Source organism: Gouania willdenowi, chromosome 12, assembly GCF_900634775.1.
Source record: "Gouania willdenowi chromosome 12, fGouWil2.1, whole genome shotgun sequence".
NCBI classification, from domain to species: Eukaryota; Metazoa; Chordata; class Actinopteri; order Blenniiformes; family Gobiesocidae; genus Gouania; species Gouania willdenowi.
In genome coordinates this window covers 31575813-31594863 of record NC_041055.1, presented here as the reverse complement: position 1 = coordinate 31594863, position 19051 = coordinate 31575813, and the positions used below count along the sequence as shown (strand labels likewise).

General features: G+C 37.4%; 1 protein-coding gene across 3 annotated transcripts in view; it reads right to left on the bottom strand.

The window, feature by feature from the left end:
• tnpo1 (transportin 1) overlaps window positions 1-18622 on the bottom strand; it is a 30461-nt gene extending 11839 nt beyond the window's left edge. For 2 of the 3 annotated variants that reach the window (XR_003675212.1, XM_028462418.1), the window contains exons 1-12: window positions 18520-18621; window positions 18281-18401; window positions 13799-13874; window positions 11502-11651; window positions 10712-10818; window positions 5106-5239; window positions 4191-4272; window positions 3743-3865; window positions 2627-2745; window positions 2323-2383; window positions 310-478; window positions 64-216 (exon numbers count right to left, since the gene is read on the bottom strand). Coding sequence is in view for 2 of the 3 variants with exons in the window: in XM_028462418.1 (XP_028318219.1) it covers window positions 64-216; window positions 310-478; window positions 2323-2383; window positions 2627-2745; window positions 3743-3865; window positions 4191-4272; window positions 5106-5239; window positions 10712-10818; window positions 11502-11651; window positions 13799-13874; window positions 18281-18385 (1279 nt within the window). In the remaining variant the exon portion in view is untranslated. Of the gene's footprint in view, window positions 1-63; window positions 217-309; window positions 479-2322; window positions 2384-2626; window positions 2746-3742; window positions 3866-4190; window positions 4273-5105; window positions 5240-10711; window positions 10819-11501; window positions 11652-13798; window positions 13875-18280; window positions 18402-18519 lie in introns of all 3 variants that reach the window. The other variant, XM_028462419.1, reaches the window with a different exon arrangement.
• Between the last annotated feature and the right edge of the window lie 429 nt (window positions 18623-19051).

Here is a 19051-nt window from a genome sequence, read left to right as displayed (position 1 = left end):
AAACATGTGATTAACCTGAACCTGTAGAGAGAATAGTTTTACTGATTATTACTGATTCCTTACCCTCAGCTATGGCCCCAAGCACCAGGATACCAGACTCTTTAATGACCCACTCAGGGTGGAACAGCAGCTCCTTCAGCAGAGGGAGGATGGGCAGCAGCAGATCATCTCTGAACACGTTGGCCAACACGTCCAACGCTGCTGCTGAGCACTTCCCTAACATCCACAGAGCAGGGTTACACACACACACACACACTAACACACTGTGCACAAACATGCTGCTTCCATCCACACACACTCTAAACTCACGCAGGTTCCAATCAGAGATGGTGTCATCATCATCCAGCTCATCATCCTCGTCCTCTTCGTCTTCTATCCCATCACCCTCGTGTTGCTGGGCCACTGTGCGTGAACGGTGGAAACGAGGTCTAATGTCCTGCTCGTTGTCTGGAATGGCCTCGTCCTCCTCGATGTCCCCCTGGTTACAACAATGAATATAAATATAACATGTTGATTTTAAAACTGAACTTTCAATCTATTTGCATGTGATGGAAGTGAAATAACCTGTGTGTATTTTGCATTATGTGAAGTCAGAAGATCATATAACAGGGTTTCCCAGACATTGTGTGTGGAATTTTACAGGAAATGATGCAACCCTACTCCTATTAGGGAGCATTCTGTTAACAATGTTTGTAGAAGTCAAACCTGAATTCAGTGCAGCAAGCACAACTCAACATACACCAAGATTAAGCGTTTGCCATCTAAGCAACACAATTAAATTATTCAACCATTATCACAATTTTGGACGCATCTTTTTTTCCCCTATTCAGGGTTTTTTTTCCTCACTTTGTGGCTATTTCATATGTTTAAACAAGGTTTATGTGTCAGTATCAATCGACCATCAATCAATCACCAAAACCTAATTAATCATATTACAAAAGAAATGAAAAAATATAAAAATAACTAAAATATTAGCTTATTCAGCTCATTCAATCTGAACCAACATAAGCTAGATTTTCAGTAAAATAAAGACTTTCAAACAAGCAGCATAAAGCACGAGAAAATAAAATGTTTTGCAAAGCAACTTTAAAAACATAAAACCAAAAACAACATCAGCTCTCATAACACTTGTAAAATTTGGGTTTTAAATAAACAGTGGATGGAGGAAAAAAAAAAACAATTAATTAATAAATCAGGTCAAACTTTGGTTCCGTGAGCAGCGGCCGTGTTCCCATCGTTTAGTTATTATGAAAAACAATCATTTTTGAACATTATGAATAGTTATTGATTTGTCACATGTCGAATCACAATTAATCTAACAATTGATGTACAGTATTGGCTCACTTCTACTATCAGGGTTGGGGTCAACTACATTTTTTAGTTACAATTATGTTTTCAATTACCCATGTTCAATTACAATGTAATTACAATTACAGTTCCCAGCATTTTTTTCAATTTCAAATATTTTTTCTTCTTCTCAGAAAGTCAATTACAATTACATCCTCAATTACTAAAATTTCATTACAATTGACCACAATCACTGAGCCTGAAATAAAAACCCTAATAAAAGTTAAATTTCCTCGTGTTAGCATCTCTTAAGCTAACGTGTCCTAAATTGGCTGTAAAATACACTAAAAACACATATCAGAATTCTTTTCTATCTATTGATCACCTCGTTATGCTTCCTAATCAATGAAAATATAAGTTTTAATATTTTTGGTGTGGGCATTTGAGTCTTTTTTATGTCACTATACTCCTAGATTTCAATTATTTTAAATGGTAAAATGTGGGAAAGCTTGATATGAAATACATTTCAATAATTGTTAACTACATATGTGTTGAACTGTACATAGAATGGTAACATTGTTCCCCAGTTTAGTGTTAAATTGTGATTTTTGTTATTTATCATTTTCATGGCAATTACAATTACAATTTAATTAGGATTACGACAGCATTATAATTTTAAAATTTCAATTACAGTTATAATTACATTATTGTAATTAATTATCAATTACAATTGTAATTGACCCTAACCCTACCTACTATACTGAGATGCATTCAGATTAAATGTTGTACTTTAAGTTCAGGCTAGAATCGATCAGCTGTTATAAATGCATTGATTTGTCTCACCGTATTAGGCTACTTTGGTTTGTTTTATTGACAGATACACAGTATTCTTTGTGTGTGTTTTCTGTACACACTGTCAGGTATCTATTGATAATGTGGTGCTGAGAGCGTAACAAATGTGTTTCATGTCACCTCGAGTCATTGAGGGATTGATCACAGCACCTTTGTGTAAACGTATTAACCACATAAACTGACCTTGAGCAGGATGATGTCTATCTCAGAGTACTTCATCCCGTTGACCAGAACCGGAATGAGTCTAGAGCAGCAGGAGGAAATATTGAATCAAACGGAGGCCAAGGAGAGGTCAGAGCTCACAGACCATCACTCACAGCCACTTCCTACTGAGGTAAACATTTAATCAGCCAGAGGTGAGGAAGAAGAATCTCATCTTGTTACAAGGTCTCTGCTAACTCACTGCCAAGGATGCTATCAATCAACTGCACTGGGTGTCAGTCTGTGTAACGTGTGTGTGTGTGTGTGTGTGTGTGAGCATCCTTACTGGGAGAGGTGACCACACAGCACTTCCTTACACACCGGCTGCTCAGCCAGTGTGAGCCAGAACTCACAGGCCTCCAGGGCCACGTTCTCATCGTGGTCCTGAGTTCTCAGCAGCATGTACTGATGGAGGAGAATGAAATAACTTTACAATAAATCTTTTATCTGTTATCATTAAAGGCCAATAATAAAGACAGTGGGAGCAAGAGAGGTCACATCAGGACAAAAATATTGATTTCTGCCTTTCTGCCACAGATTACTGTTACCGTGGAAACAACACAATATCATAACAGTATTGAAATGTTCTCATACTCAGGACATTTAGAGCCAACAAAACATAAGAAACACTGAGGGAATCTGAGCTAGTAGTTCAGGTTCTGTTCAAACCTGTAAACTCATACTCATCCATCACTGACTAATAACATAGATAATATAATATCGTGATAAAAGAAGCACCAAAACTCAACAAAAAAACAAACTGATTTTATACAGTTTTTGCATATAGATTTAATGCAAATTATTAAAAAAAAAATGAATTTGTCTGCATTTGCTAGTTTTTGTTGCCTAAAGCAGGCACCAACTGTGTGCTGTGAATAACTCAAGTAAAAGATCAAACCAATAGAAACGCTATTTATGTCTTAATGCTACAGACTGAAGACGAGCTATTTACTGCCTTCCAGTATGTGTTTACCCTCCATTAATTTAACCAAACACACTGTGGCTTGTTCTCACGTTTCAAATAAAATGAATGCATTGGATACACTGGATATTTATTTCTGAAACTTTCATAAGCTATTGTGGTGTTAGTATGGCGTTTACTGTTGGGTTTTTTTTTAGCTCAGCAGATGCAAAAATACTTTTGGGTCACAGAAGAAAAAACCCTTTAGAGGGAGTGCACGATCCAGCAAAGAAACTGTACCCAAAATATTATCAGATGAGCAAAATCATCTGATAATATTTCAGATTTGTTTATATAAGTCTGAATGTGAATGAAACAAAACTACAGTAATGAGTGTAAATTGAGACGTGGGTGCTGATGTGTCAGCATTCTGCATTATTGAACAAATAAGGGTGCAAAAATAATTTTAAAAACATTACTACGAATAATTCATTCATTTACCTCTATGATGTTGTGCATATGTGGCAGGAGACGATCCAGACGGACCTCCAGCAGCATCACCAGAGCTCTGCACACATTCTTCCTCACCTCTGGCTCTTCATCAGTCGCCAGTGCAAACAGGTTCTACAGGAGGACAAAAAACACAAAGGATCATCAAACTACCATGACTAACACTGACACGGAGCTCAAGTTTTTTATGGAATGTGTGCGACTACAATGATTGATTCAGTAGGAAATATCTGTAAGATACAGTTGGCAGTCGAAACATGTCAGGAGATCAAAGCACATTTCCCAAAAAAAGTTGCAAAAAGACAAAATGAATTTGCTGGAAGTACAAAAAAAAAACCACATATGAATGTAAATAAATTATTTTTTAAAAATCACACAAAAAAATAACTGCAAATTCAACCATTTAATTAGAGTATGTGTGCATTGCGGTAGGACTTGCCTCAATGAAGGGGTCGATGTGCAGCATGAGGGCCTGGGTCCTGCTGATAATGAACTGATTCACACAGGCGATGGCATGAGACCTGCAGCACAATGACAAACACTTTACAGTCAGACCCATGTGTTTTTATAGCTCACATGTTATGAATGAAGCCACTGTAATTCTCACAGCACTAGGACACTCAGACATCACATGTTACATCAGCAACGCAAACCTTTTGTTTGAAAAACATCCTCACAGCCAAACTCTCAACTATGACGGCGTATTAAACCACATTAAAATTAAGAGAAATCTGAATCAAGTTGTCATTTTATGAAAAAAAAAATCTTAATTTTATGTAAATAAAAACTAAATTTTATTAATTAAAGTCGTAATTTTATGAGAATAAAACTGTATCTTTAAAAACTAGTAATGCTGAGAATTTCCTGCTTTAGTAAACGCAATGTAATAGCGAAATCCCTGAAGTCAATCACTTCTTCCTCCACAATAAAAGAGGCTATTTGCTCCAAATCAGTCTGGTTCTTTGGAAGAAACAAACGCAAACGTCTGCAAAATGTCTTAAAGTCCTTAAAGTGATAACAGTGGTGATGATGGGCCAAAAGGCTCAGTATTTCACCTTGTGTGAAACAAATAGAAATATAATCTCACTAAATGCTCCATACACAATATCCTGTTTGTCTTTCAATTTTATTGTCATAAAATTACGACTTTAATCTTGAAATACTATGACTTTAATCTCATAAAATTACAATGTTATTAAGATACGACTTCAATCTCGTAGTGTCCAGATTTTTATTGTATTTTAATGTGGCCCTAATACGCCATCGTACTCAACAGCCCTTGTTGCACAATGGAATTTAAAGTTTAATTGGATGTAGTCATAAAAAAACAAATAAAATAAAATAAAAAAATTACCTAATCTTTGGACTGTTGTGCTTGAAGAACTGTAAGAATTTAGGAATCATGATGTTGAGAGGACGGTCCAACATGTCACTGTCCAGGATTTCAGCCGAATCCTCGCAGATCTTCTGCAGAGCACCGAACGCTCCCTGGAAACATAGACAAACAGCAAAGGCACGTTTTAACCACCCAGAAAACAGAAACCGTACACGTGGAGCTGCAGGTTGAACAGGTTTCACTTGAAAATACTGAAAAAGTGGCACAATATTAAAGAAAAATACTATGGGTGTGCATTGCCACGTCAAATCTACAACACATTCTGCCTTTTTTTTTTTTTTTTTACAGTAAAAAAACGTCAAAGAGGCTGACAAGAATCAGCTCGGCTCAAAAACCGACTTTGTCTGGACTGTGTTTCCATGGAAACCACTACAAGTCGACATTCCTGTCACATAAAAAAAAAAAAGAAAAGTGGAGCAGCCGATGGTAATGATGAGGAAGGACGGGGGGGGGGGGGGGGGGGGGTGTCAAGGTCACGAACAGGAAGTGTTTTCCTTTGGTGAAACAATGACCGTCAACTCCAGGTGTGATGTCATCATTAACTCATTCAGTGCCAGCCATTCTCAGATTTTCAACCTCCCTCAGTGCCAGCCGTTTTTGAGCATTTTGACTGATTTTAAAGACCCACAGAATATTTTCTACTATGACTGATGATTATGTCTATGATCTGAAATCTGACAGCAGATTCTGATAGATTGAAGACTCTACTTTCATCAGCAAAAAAAATGTGTTTCCGGCTCGTTTCGTTTCAGAGCAAAAAGCTCAGTGAGTTTAAAGCTATTTTTTTGCTTTAGTGACAACTCAAACATCTGAACATCGTTTCCTTATATAAAACAAAAAAAAACACAGACCGGGTTTGTGATCGCAAAATTATTATTATTTTGCTATCTGGGTCAGAGTTGAATGGATTTATTACTGTATTTTGGCATTCCTCCAACTTTCTCTCCCGTCAGTCTGCACACACGCAACTTCCTCTTCCTCCCAGACATACAGAGTGTCACTGCTTACCCCGTTTTTTATGGTTTTATCTCACAATCGCCACATTATCCATGAATTCCACACTTGCTCTGGTCGGAGTGTGCGCTGCTGGGAACGTCAACCCTGTACGTAGCGCCATTTTCTGTCTCGTGAACGCCTTTCCTCTCTCACTCTGAGCTGTGCTGAGCATGGATGATCTCTCATCCAAAAGTGCGCTGCTACCTCCTACATGTCACCTATTATTTTGCTATCTGGCTCACAGGCTGGGGGTATTTTGTACCCACCTCCACACCCCCCCTCCTCCCGACATGCAGGGATGACCCGTTTGGCCGGATAGTTGAAGGTTTTATCTCACGATCACAACATCATCAATAATCCACAACGGTACACACATGTTCTGTGGTGTTGTGAGCTGCTGGATACGTCACAATGTCACTCTGTAGCGCCATAATTTCCCTTCTTTTCCTGCTTTGCTGGGTAGCATCAGTGGCTAATCTCTCAGGACACAGTTGGTCACTACAACACCCCACAGCTTAGATATTGATGAGGGACCTCCGCCAGGGTGTTTTCTAGTAATCCCCGTGAAAAAATGCAAATGACGAGTTATCTCGTCAATGGCACTGAGTGAGTTACAGGAAATATGGAAAATTCAGCGCAGACTTTGTGACGACCCTGACATTGATGTAATTAGTGAATATATAGTAAACATTTCTGCCTTTCACATCTTTTCAAACAACAGAGAAGGGCAGAGCAACGAGAGGGACCTTGGATCATTCCTAAGACATTAAAGCAGGGGTGTCAAACTCATTTCAGTTCAGGGGGCCACAGAGTTTATGCTGTAAAACAAGTAATTTAAAAATGATTGTGTCCAAGTTTGCACTTTTACGTATACATAAAATATAATATATGTAAGAAACCGACTATATCCAAGCAATAAGTGACAGATATCTGTCTTAACAAGATGTTCACTTTAAATTTCTGAGATTTTGTGACCAATTTCTATTTAATTAAAGGAAATATTCTGTCACAATTTGAGTCAAATTTAAGGATTTTGCAAGAATTTTTTTTTCCCAACAATTTAACATTAAAATTGACTGCAATCATGTGGTATAAGCTCCGGGAAAACTGTGAGCCCTGCAAATATTCTTGAGTTTCATTTACACAATAATTCACATTTTCTCTGTCATTTTTACTTTCTCCTGCGGGCCAAATTGGAGGCTCCATCTGGCCCCCGGAGCCTTGAGTTTGACACGTGCATTAAAGTGCCTCTGAAGGTCAATCAACACAAAAACTCACTTCATAAACACGAACAAAGTCAAAGAAACTTCCTTTCAAACAGCTGAGCTGAGCAGCATCTTTGAAAAAAAAACTGATGTAAAGACACAAATAAGCATTAAGTTGACTAAGTATTATCATTAATGATCATGTGATTCCTAGACTCCGGTGCACTTTACACCCACTGAGCCAATGAAATCACTGTCAGCTGCACTGAATCATGACAGTAAAACTGCTTTCAAGGCAGAAGCTAAATAAAGCCACACACTGACATTACATTACACTTAGCATGCAGCACACCTGCTTGTGTCTTTTTATAGAGCTGCTGGGGGTGGGGTACTGTGTGGCGGAGGCATGCGGGGGGGGGGGGGGGGGGGGGTTAGCAAGAGGAAAGCAGAACAAGACCAACTGGTACAGCAGCACCTCTGGATGTCACCTAAACACTGTAATTCTGAGTTTCTAAGCAATCATGTTCATGTTTAGAAAGCCATCATTGGCCACATTTAGATGACAGCTAAAATAATAATATAATAAAAATTAAATCCTCTTTAAACTGACATTGTAAACACTTAATTCTGTATTAAACTTTAGTCCGGAATAGGAGGCTGGTTTATTATGATTTTAATTCCGAATTAAATAATTACTCCATCTTGTAAACATTTAATTTCTCTTCAAGTTAATTCCGGTCGTTCCGCACATACTCAACTCAACTTGTAGTGATGACGCGCTGGAGACAACATAATCCAAGATGGCTGCCTGAAGCAAGCATTGGACTCGAGCAAAGACTATTTAATAAGAGCCTTAGAATACATGGATATAATGAAAAGAGTGAATGGACGAAAACATTAACATGCAGACATTCACACGAACTTATTTCACACACATCGGACATATTACACGTCGGAAACACTTCCGTTGTGGCCGGTTTGCATTCGTGTTGTGACCTGTTTGCATTCGTGTTGTGACCTGTTTGCATTCGTGTTCGTTTCTGTAAATGTATTCACCTGACACTTCCCAGCCACCGTATGTGGCTCATGTTGAACCGTTAGAGACTCTGAATAATTGATGTGTCCTTTGAAGTTTCCTTGTCTGAATGAATGAAACCGTAACATATTCTTTAAAAAAAAAAAAAAAGAATCTTGCTGGAATTAACACAGAGAATCGTATATAAATCTGTACTAACGGAAAAAGTGAAAAGACGTGGATCTTTCAGTCAGTATCAGACATTAAGACGCTTTCCAACCACCAAGCTGCTTTTGAAAAACATAACAAGACCCAGCAGGAGTTTCTACATTTGGTCGTGGAGTGTTAAGCCTGGCGCGCACGCACACACACACTTTAAGATCCTCTGCAGTAAGTAGCTGACCTACATCACAGCTTCTGAATGAGCAGGCAGTCATTTTAAATCCAACAACCCTCTTTTCGCTGAGGAGTAGTGGCCTTGGAATCACCCGCCATCCCTCCCTACAGTTGATTATATCTCTACAGTGTAGTGCAGGGGTGTCAAACTCGTTTTCATCCAGGGGCCAAATACAGAGTAGTTTGATATGTAGTGGGCTGCAGATTTTAGGAGCAGGAAAAAGTAATTTCAACATTAATGTGCCTTAGTTTGCACTTCTTTTGCAATAAATGACATATTTGAGTCCTTCCAGGATCTTTACTTCTAAATTCCTTGGTAATTTACACATTGATAAATGTATTCCTTTCTCCTGTGGGAGAAAGGAATACTCTAAAGCAGGGGTTCTTAACCTTGGGGTCAGGACCCCATTTTGGGTCACGAGACACTGGGGGGGGGTCACCAGATGCCTTCAAGAAACTACAAAAATGTTTTGAGCATTTTAAACCCATTTTTGCTTATTTTTACCCTTTTTCTTCAACTACAACAAACTTGCCATATTTTTTGCTCCTTTAAATGTGTTTTTTCTACATTACTCCCATTTGTGACACTTCAATGCCCTTCTTATAAACCCTTTCCACCACTTTTCCACCTAATGTCACATATGTTGACCCGTTATTGTCACTTAACCTTTTTTCACTAGATTTCATGCTTATTTTTGCCAATTTAACCACATTCACCATTTAGATAGATACTTTATTCATCCCGCAGCAGGGAAATTTACTGACATGACAGCTCAAATATAAAGTGCAACAGAAAAGACAACAGAAGGTAACAAACAAAAAAACCAGAAAGACACCCAAAGAAATAGTACAATGAAGATAGAATGAAATAAACAATATAATAATAAAAGCTATACATAAATAGAAAAAATAATCTAAAAAGACTAAAGGACAACAGATATATACATATTATTATCATGGCCATTATTAAAGTTTAAACCTACTTTTTAAAAAGACATTACCCCAACACCCCTAGCCCCATTTCTGCCAGTTTTAAGCCATTATTGACACTGAACCCTTTTTATTACTTGATATATATTTGGCCACTCTAATTTGCTATCTCAATTTCACCACCTTTTCCACCATTTTTGGTCACTTTTGACCTATTTTATTTCTGATTAAAACAAGGATTTCCATCTTTAAGATGACTATAACAATAATAATAAACTTTCCTGGATAACAGTGGATATTATTCAGATGAATAAATAAATGTGGTTATCACAGATTCATAGAACAATGGACCATCATTTTACTGACTTTATGGATGGACCTCGTGCCTTGAGTTTGACACACGTGGTATAATGCATTACTCTATTCTAATAATCCAACAGACACAACAAGCTACTGCATTGTAGTTTTTAAGTTTGCAAAAGAAGAACTGGAACTAATTTATAATGTAATACATGCAGAAGTGTCTCCTTTGTCAGAAAAGAAAAAGAGGCTCTACTGTGCTTTGTTTTGTTTGGGAGTAAAGTGTGAAACTGGTGAGGAAACGGGGTCAATGGGTACGTCTCAGAACAAACGAGCCAGCGCTGAATAATCTGTGGGTTTTAGCCACTGTTCCAGCTGGAACGCTGCCTTCAGCTCATCAGGGCCAGCAGGAAACTGTCCAGATGCTGCTTTACAGCTGAGCCAGTGCAAATAAATTAATAATAAACAAATAAACATGCACACACACTGACAGACTGATGTGCTCAATTATTACACACACACACACACACACACACACACACACAGCTGTGCCGTGTGCAGTTGATCTCAGCCTGAGGATTAATTTGTCATGGAGCTGCAGGAAACAGCAAAGAATCAGAAATCTATGGACCCAGTAACTAAGAAGTGGTTGTTTGATGACAATTTAATTGAAAAGAGCGAATAAAATCATTTATTCATGAATAACTGTGGTTCCTGCTCACCTCGCATGTGTTATAATCCTCAGAGTCCAGCAGCTGGCACAGTTTAGGCAGAAGATCAGGCCAGTTTTGTAGCTCTCCTTTAGAGGCAATAGTAGTGATGAGGATACCTGGGATGAGAAGAAAGGACCGTTAGTGGCACAGAATTAAAATTATTAACCCTCAAATAAAGACAAGTCAGATAAATTCAACATTTCAATCATTCAACCAGTTTTTAACAAAAATACACACAAAGTGGTACAGCTGTGACTGGGAAAAACAGCAACAATATAAAAAAATGAAGCCATATTAAATCAAAAAAAAAAATCTGAGCACTACGAGACGAGAAGCTGTATTATTTTGAGATTAAAGTGGTAATTTTATGAGAATAAAGTTTTAATATTTATTAGATAATAGTCGTATTATTAGGAGAATAAAGTTATAATTTTGTTAGATTAAAGTCGTAATGTCACTTTAATCTCGAAATATTACACATTGAATCTTGAACTATTATGACTTTCATCTCGTAAATTTACAATTTTATTAAAATACATCTTTATTCTCATAAAATAACTTCATTCTCAAAATATTACGTCTTTAATCTTGTAAAATGTAATCTTGTTAAACATCCTAAATTCCCTAATACAATGAAGCAACAACAAAGTGGATAACTTTAGGGAATACACATTTAAAAAAAACAAAAATGCAATGACAGTTGTTGAAATCAATTTTACATGTTTTTATTTTTAGTTCAGTGCTCAGAATAATATAATTTCTCTTCAATGGAGCGCAAAAAGCAGAAAACGTGACTCACCCACAGTGGCCCGTATGAGGGGGGACGAGTCTCCAATGTTTTGGAGGCACTCGCTCTTAATAAACTCAGACACTCCATTGGGGAAGTTCTGGTAGTGAGCTTTCACGTTGTTCTTCAGGATCAAACCACTCAGAGAGCGGGTGGGTTCGTCTAAGGAGAGATGCACATTTTAGATACTTTTCTTTATTTACATGTCCAACCCCCATGGGTTTATAAAACACCAGAGATAAAAATAAAGTGTTCCCCAGATAAAAGACAACACTAAATCATAACAGAAAGTTATATGATCTATTCACAGCTCAATAATAAACAATAAACTCAGATTAAAGCAGAATTAAGTAACTTGCGCTTAGCGCTCCCCCTAAATGTCCCTTTTGGTTATGTCACTGTCGTAAACACCGAGGCAGCAGCTCCTCCCTCCCGCTACAGTGAGACGGGCAGCGGAGGCTTCCTAAACGTACTGGGACAAAATTAAAGCGGTTAATCTTGAATAAGCGTATACATTCTGAGTGAACTCATCCTTTAGTAACTCAGTAAGTTGATCATTTATACCTTAAAAACTGTGCTGTTTATAAGTGAAGTGATCAGCCAGTTGTCTCCCGTCACCCTGCTGTGCACACACACACACGCACACACACGTGTTGCTGCTGAGCTGTCACTCCATGGAGTTGCTCCGTTCTTCAGACAAAGGTCTTCTCTGCCTTTTTTTGCTGGCTCTGCCCTGATATACGTTTGAGAAACATGAATGTGTAGACAACCGTGTGCAGCCACGGGGCTGGTCATAATCTAGCATTAGTTTGTATTGGGCAGTCGTGAAGCAGTACGTCTGCCACCGGGTCAGAGGCAGGAAAGTTACAAGTGCTGCTTTCAGGCCAGAGACAGCAGTGGGAGATGATAGAACCCCCCAATCACCCCATAAACACTTGTATTACCCTCACAGGGACTATGAGAAGGATTTATTAAGGTGAAAAAGTTTCTTAGTTTTGCTTTAAATCTGCTATAGTTAAGGTTAAAGGTAGGGCTGCACAATTAATCGAATCTTTATCGTGATCACGATTATATTAACCTGATCGTCAGCAATACTAACATTTAACATGTGGGCTCTGCTGCGTATCTAATCAAGCACTTTCTCAACCATTAGTCAGCAGCAGCTTTGAGTGATTTGGTGGATTGATGAGAACTGTGAGCTGTAATTGTTTCCAATGAGTTGCATTTCATAAAAGCACTCTGTAATAGTGTATTTATTCAGTTAGCCGTTGGTACATTTTAAATTCTTGGGTTTATTTCTTTTATTTTTTGGTATTATTTTTAATTAGAGCTTCATTTTGCACTGTAAACTGTTCATATAGTTTGTTTTTTTAAAGTAGTGCAAAAGAAATACTGATTTTTCCCTAACATAAGTAATCGCGATTACAATATTGATCAAAATAATCATGATTATCACTTTGGCCATAATCGTGCAGCCGAAACAGAACTCAAGTTTTTTGTCATCATCAAACCAGGAAGTCAGCATTAAAAAACAAATCTCTTAAATCATCTACACAGACAAATAAGATATGGATCTCATTCTTAATTTCACCAAAGATACACAATAAACACTGTTTTCTAGTTATGATAGTTCACATAAGACTCTACCTCGTTGGTAGTTTTAGTTTGTACTACATATTGACAGACCATTTCTGTCTGTACATAGTAAACGTTGAACTTCCTGGATGACACAATAAAGACAATTTTCAGTGTTTTAGCCCAGGGAAACAGTGAGAAACATCTCAATTACACATCTTTTTAGTGAGTCTCTGATTAGACATCCGTCTAAGTCTCTCCAAAGCCGCAGCATTTCACATTTGTGTCTGATGTTACATATACATACATTGGTAAAATGTCACTATGTGCTATAATGAGGTGTTACAGTCATAATGCATGTAAACTCATTTATTATCAACTCAGAAAAACACTTTTAAACTACCACAGTGAACAAATGCACAAATCTTTTGCGGTTGCATCCTAACACCACTTAACATTTGTGTCCATTACAGAGCAGACAGTTTGAGCCAAAAGCCGAGCAGTGCCAGGAATTGGATTTAAAATTAGAGTGACCCATATCCCCCCCCCCCCCAATCATCATCATCATCTGCAGCAAAGCCTCCACCACAGGGTCGCAGAGTTACAGCCAGTTACAGGCGACGACGACAACGTGTCCCTGTGGCTCAGCTACAGTACATCACACTGACAGCTGTGTTTATAACCACAGCAGCTCAGACACACACACACGCGCGCACACACAGGAGGAGGCTTACCTTCAGACTTTAACTTGGTCAGAACAAAAATCAAATAATTATTAAAATCCGGAAACTGGTTGAGCTGCTCGAGTCTCTGTGGAAACGGTTGAGGACAATAAAGTTGGAGCTGTAAATGATCAAATATAGCAGGGGTGTCAAACTCAGTTTAGTTCAGGGGCCAAATACAGACCAGTTTGGTCTCAAGTGGGCCACTGATTTTATGCATTTAAACAAGTAATTTCTACATAATTGTGCATTAGTTTACAGTTCTACGTATACATAAAATAAAAAAATATGTAAGTCCCAACATGATCTACATTATAAATTTCCTAGATTTTGTGACCAATTTCTATTAAATTAAGGGAAATATTATGAAATAATTATAGGAAAGTTTTAACAATGAAAAACAACTGCCATCATGTGATATAATCTCCTGCAAATATTGTTGAGTTTTATTTACACAATAATTCATGTTTTCTGTCATTTCATCCAATAGCTGTGAATACGCATTATTAAAGCAGTCTGCATCACTACAAAGAAATATGGATTATTGACAAACTAGTAGGAAAAAAAGATGCTGCCTCTGCCCTGTGTGTGCGTGAGAGTCATAAATGTGTGGTTTGATGTGAGTGAATGACATACTGTACTGTACTGAGTTAATGATGCAGCTCATAATATGAAGTGTTACATAAGCACATCACTGAGGATCAGCAGCAGTGCTACATAATTGCTCTCTGATGTCAAAGAATGCACTAATGTGTGTTCTGAACACAGCATACTTATGTTTGACAACAATTCCAAAGCTTCCAGCGACCGACTAATAAAACGCTTAACGTCTCACACACACACACACACAGCTACAGTAAGGACACCATGGTTTTACCCATGCACTGATTACATGCTAGGGCTGGGTTTAAAAAAAAAAAATGATTAATTGATTTTCTTTTGAATGGCCCGATGTCGATCAATAATGGTGGAAAAGGTGGTGAAATGGGTTTTTTAAAAACCACAGAAATTAATTAAAAGTTGCAAATTAGAGTGGCCAAAAACAGACAAGGGTTCAAAGTGTCACTATTGTCACTATGTGCCGTTACCTTGGAAATATGGGGGTGGGTACATCAGCCTTTATGAAAAAATAGCTTAAAAGGGGAAGAAATGGGGGAAGGGAGGGTTGGGGTAATGTCATTTAAAAAGGAAGAATGTTTAGTTTAAACTGAAAAATAATGGGCATGATAAATCATAAATGTGGTTAAATTAGCAAATCTTCACATGAAATATAGTGAAAAGAGGTTAAATATGCAACACTAGGTGGAAAAGTGGTGAAATTGTAGTCAAAGTGGAAAAATTGTGCAGAAATGCAGAAAAGGCATTGAAATGTGATGTAGAAGTGTCAGAAATGGGAGTAATGTAGCAAAAATGCATTAAAAGGAGCAAAAATATGGCAATGAAAAGTGATGAAAATAGGTTAAAATATGACACGTTTGGTGTAGTTGTAGAGAAAGGGTAAAAAATAAGCAAAAATGGGCTCAAATGATATTCTTAGTTCCTTGAACGCATCTGACAACCCTCCCAGTGTCTTGCAACCCTATATGGGGTCCTGACCCAAAGGTTGAGAACCCCTGGTTTTGACTACGGTGCCGGTTGTTGTAAATAACTTCGTTCCACCACCCACAGGCCTTTAGTGTAAAGCTAAGTGGTTTATTCCAGGTTTCCTGTAGTCATTTATCCATTATAGTCTTTAACCACGTTATCATTGCAGCTCATTATTAATTCCTTTGTTCTCTGACAGGAATATTTATTGAGTTTGGAACTCCCTGCTAATAACATTTACTCTGGCGGTCCCTTTGTGTACTGAAGATGATGATAAAGAGATAATTCTATTATTTAAAGGGAAAGCCACAGCCACCTGTGTCCCCCCCCCCCCCCCCGTTTACTCATTTCCTTTGTGAACCAGACCAAAAATAAGCAATAACAGGTCGAAAGTACAAAATGAAAGAAATTAGAAATTAGAAAGAAGGCAAAGTGGGATAGGACGCAAAAGTATAAACATAAAATGAATAGATTGAAATCATCTGAACAGCAGTAAAGATTTATTAAATAAAAAAAAAAAATTCTGTTGCGTTAGATTAGTAATGTAGCAAGAATTACATTTTTTAAATATATATATTTTTGTTTACCTTTGCATGATGATAAATGAAGAAATGTGCTGTTAATTTTAGTTTATGGGCTCAAACAGTTTGTAAGACGGTTATAAGAAGAAAATTTATTAGTTAACAAAAAAATAATGACAATTTAAATAAAGAGAAGAAGAATCTGTATTATTTGATTGAAGTGATATTTTTTCTGAATGAAAATATTTTCTTTGTTGATTAAAGTGATTTTCTTTTCTATTGAATAATAACAAAATACATCTACCTCTATACATATAGAAATATACACTTAGTTTAAATAAAATGCAGTAAAATAATATCTGAGCTGGAAAAATTTGTCACTAATTCTGTATTTGTTACGCTGTAACAAACATGATCATAAAGTAATTCTAGAAGAAAAAAAAATCTTTGGGGTTGTCAGAAATGGTGGTATCGAAATGGGGTCACGATCCAAAAAGTGATTTGCAAAATCCTTTATTCCATGTGTTTCGGTTTTCGGCCACAATACGTTGTCAACCACTGTGGGACGGACACATTTTTTAAATAAACTTACAATTTACCTCAATATATTGTTGTTAATATCTTGGAAAATAAATTAATATGTGTAGGGTAGGCTACACATATTAAACTTAAAACTTAAACTACATGTGTCAAACTCAAGGCCCGGGGGCCAAAGCCAGCCCTTTGGAGCATCCAATTTGGCCAGTAGCAGAAAGTAAAAATGACAGCGAAAACATGAATCATTGCGTGAATAAAACTCAACAATATTTGCAGGTACTCACAGTTTTCCCAGTGCTTTTATCGCATGAATACAGTCATTTTTAACATTAAACAGTTGAAAAAAACTCAAAATTGTTACAGAATCTCTGAATTTTCCTCAGATTATTACACATGTTCCTTAAATAATAGAAATTGGTCACAAATCTAGGAAATTTAAAGTGAAGATCCTGTTGGGACTGATATTTATCACTTATTGCTTAGATATTTTCAGTTTCTTACATATTTTCTATTTTATGTATACGTAGAAGTGAAAACCAGGGCACAATAATGTTGAAATTTCCTTATTTAACTTGTTTTCCAGCATAAAATCTGTGGCCAGTTTGAGATCAAACTGCTCGTATTTGGCCCTTGAACTAAAATAAGTTAAAAAAGTGGAAGTCCCACTTCCACTTTTTGCTCAGAATTCTGTGAATGCTCCACTATAGGTCATAACAATGGAATGAATCAGTAATAACACATTTTAAAGCATCTCATTTTGTAAATAAGTGGGTTGAAAATGTATTTAGTGTCTCCTGAATAGATTTATTACTATAGTTTTTTATCATTTCTTGTCAACTCCCTCCTGATGTGGGACCAAGACTCACTCACATGTATTTTCAGTTCATGTTCTAATCAAGATTATTTCTAACATCATTTTGTGTGTTTTTGGTGTCAATTTGTTGTTGTTTGTCTGTTCTGTTTATTATTTAGTATATTTTTCTCTTATTTTGTGTGTTTTTGTCATCATGTTGTTGTTGTTGTTTGTATTATTTGAATTGTTCTCTCTCAGTGTGTGTGTTTTTGGTGTCGTTTGGTTCGTTTCTTAGGTAGTTTAGTATGTTTCACTGCTATTTTTCTGTATTTTGTAGTGATCTTGTGCATTTTTCTCTCATTTAGTGTGTCTTTGTTGTCGTTGTGTGTGTGAGTGTGCGTGTGTGTGTGTTGCTGGTAATAGTATTTTTCTCTCAGTGTGTGTTTTTGGTGTCATTTTGTTGTTGTTTGTCTTTTCTTTATATTATATATTTTTATATATCGTCTTATTTTGTGTGCTTTTCTTGTCGTTTTGTGAGTTGCTGGTGATACTTAGATGATTATCATTTTTAACTAAAAATAAACATTATAAACCCATATTTTTAATGCTTTCATTTGTTAATTTCCCCCCTCTCTCTTTTTCTCTCTCTAGTGTACCCCTAGGGGTACACGTACCCCCATTTGAGAAACACTGGTTTACAGAATCACAGCTGGTTTCCATCAGGCAATCAGGTGTTGGTATTTCATAGCTTTTACTTTGACGAAATAAGCTAAATAGCGCTTTAGTTCCCATTTGTACGATGTTGCCCAGTAAAAGGATGTTACTCAGATGTAACGTTGTTATTAAATGGTTAATAAACTGCACGTCTTGTCTGTGTTTGACCGTATTTCAGGTCACAGTGTCTCTACCTGATCGGTGTTACCACCCAGCTTTAGCTGTTAGCTAATGCTAATGCTAGCCTGTTGAGTCTGCTGTCTGCGCTTATTACAAGCTAACTACAGCTAATATTACAAGCTAACTACAGCTAACACACAGTTTGGTTTCCCAGGAAAAGGATACTTGCTGGACGGATCTCTGCATGGACGTATCCGGGGACTGAGACTCCTTTAGCAGCTGTAGAATCTGTGTGAGTCCCTGCTCGTCTGGTTTCCACTCACACTCCATCTTAGTGAATCTGCTGCTGCGGATAAAGAATAACCTCAGCTCATACGTACAAAGGAATTCCTCCTACAAAATATACATCTACAGCTCCTCCTGGGGGATAAAAGAGGTGGTTTATGGTAGAAAGAGGTGTTTACCTGCTGGTGCCCGCCTGGTGTGATGTTGTGAGGGTGACTTTGGTTTAAAGCAGGGCTCCAGTCTGTTGTGTCAGACATTAGTCTGTGTCTAAGGCTGGAAACGTTCAGTCTGACTGAGATCCTGCCTTTATATAGGGCTGCACCAACAGAGGAAACACGCCCCTGGGTCCTAGTGCCTACCGTTGAATTTACAACAGCCCTTCTTCTTCTTCTTTTGGTAAAGGTATAATCTATGGATGTGTACGCATCGACGCTCGGAGCCCGATTTTTCTTTGGGGTCCCGAAACGAAAGTCGATTTATCATTTATTTGAGTCAAATATTATGACAGTTGGTGTTAACGAATCATTGTCACATACCAATATATAAATGGGGCCCATTGCACCATACGTGTCATGGGGGCGCCAGGGGGCCCCATTTTTCCAATGACTACTCCTCCATTAGTTCCCATTAGATCGGAATGCAGTTTGGTATGAATACTCTATGAATGAATATGATGAGTCGCTTGGGGGCCCGGTGGTCCACCACCCATTC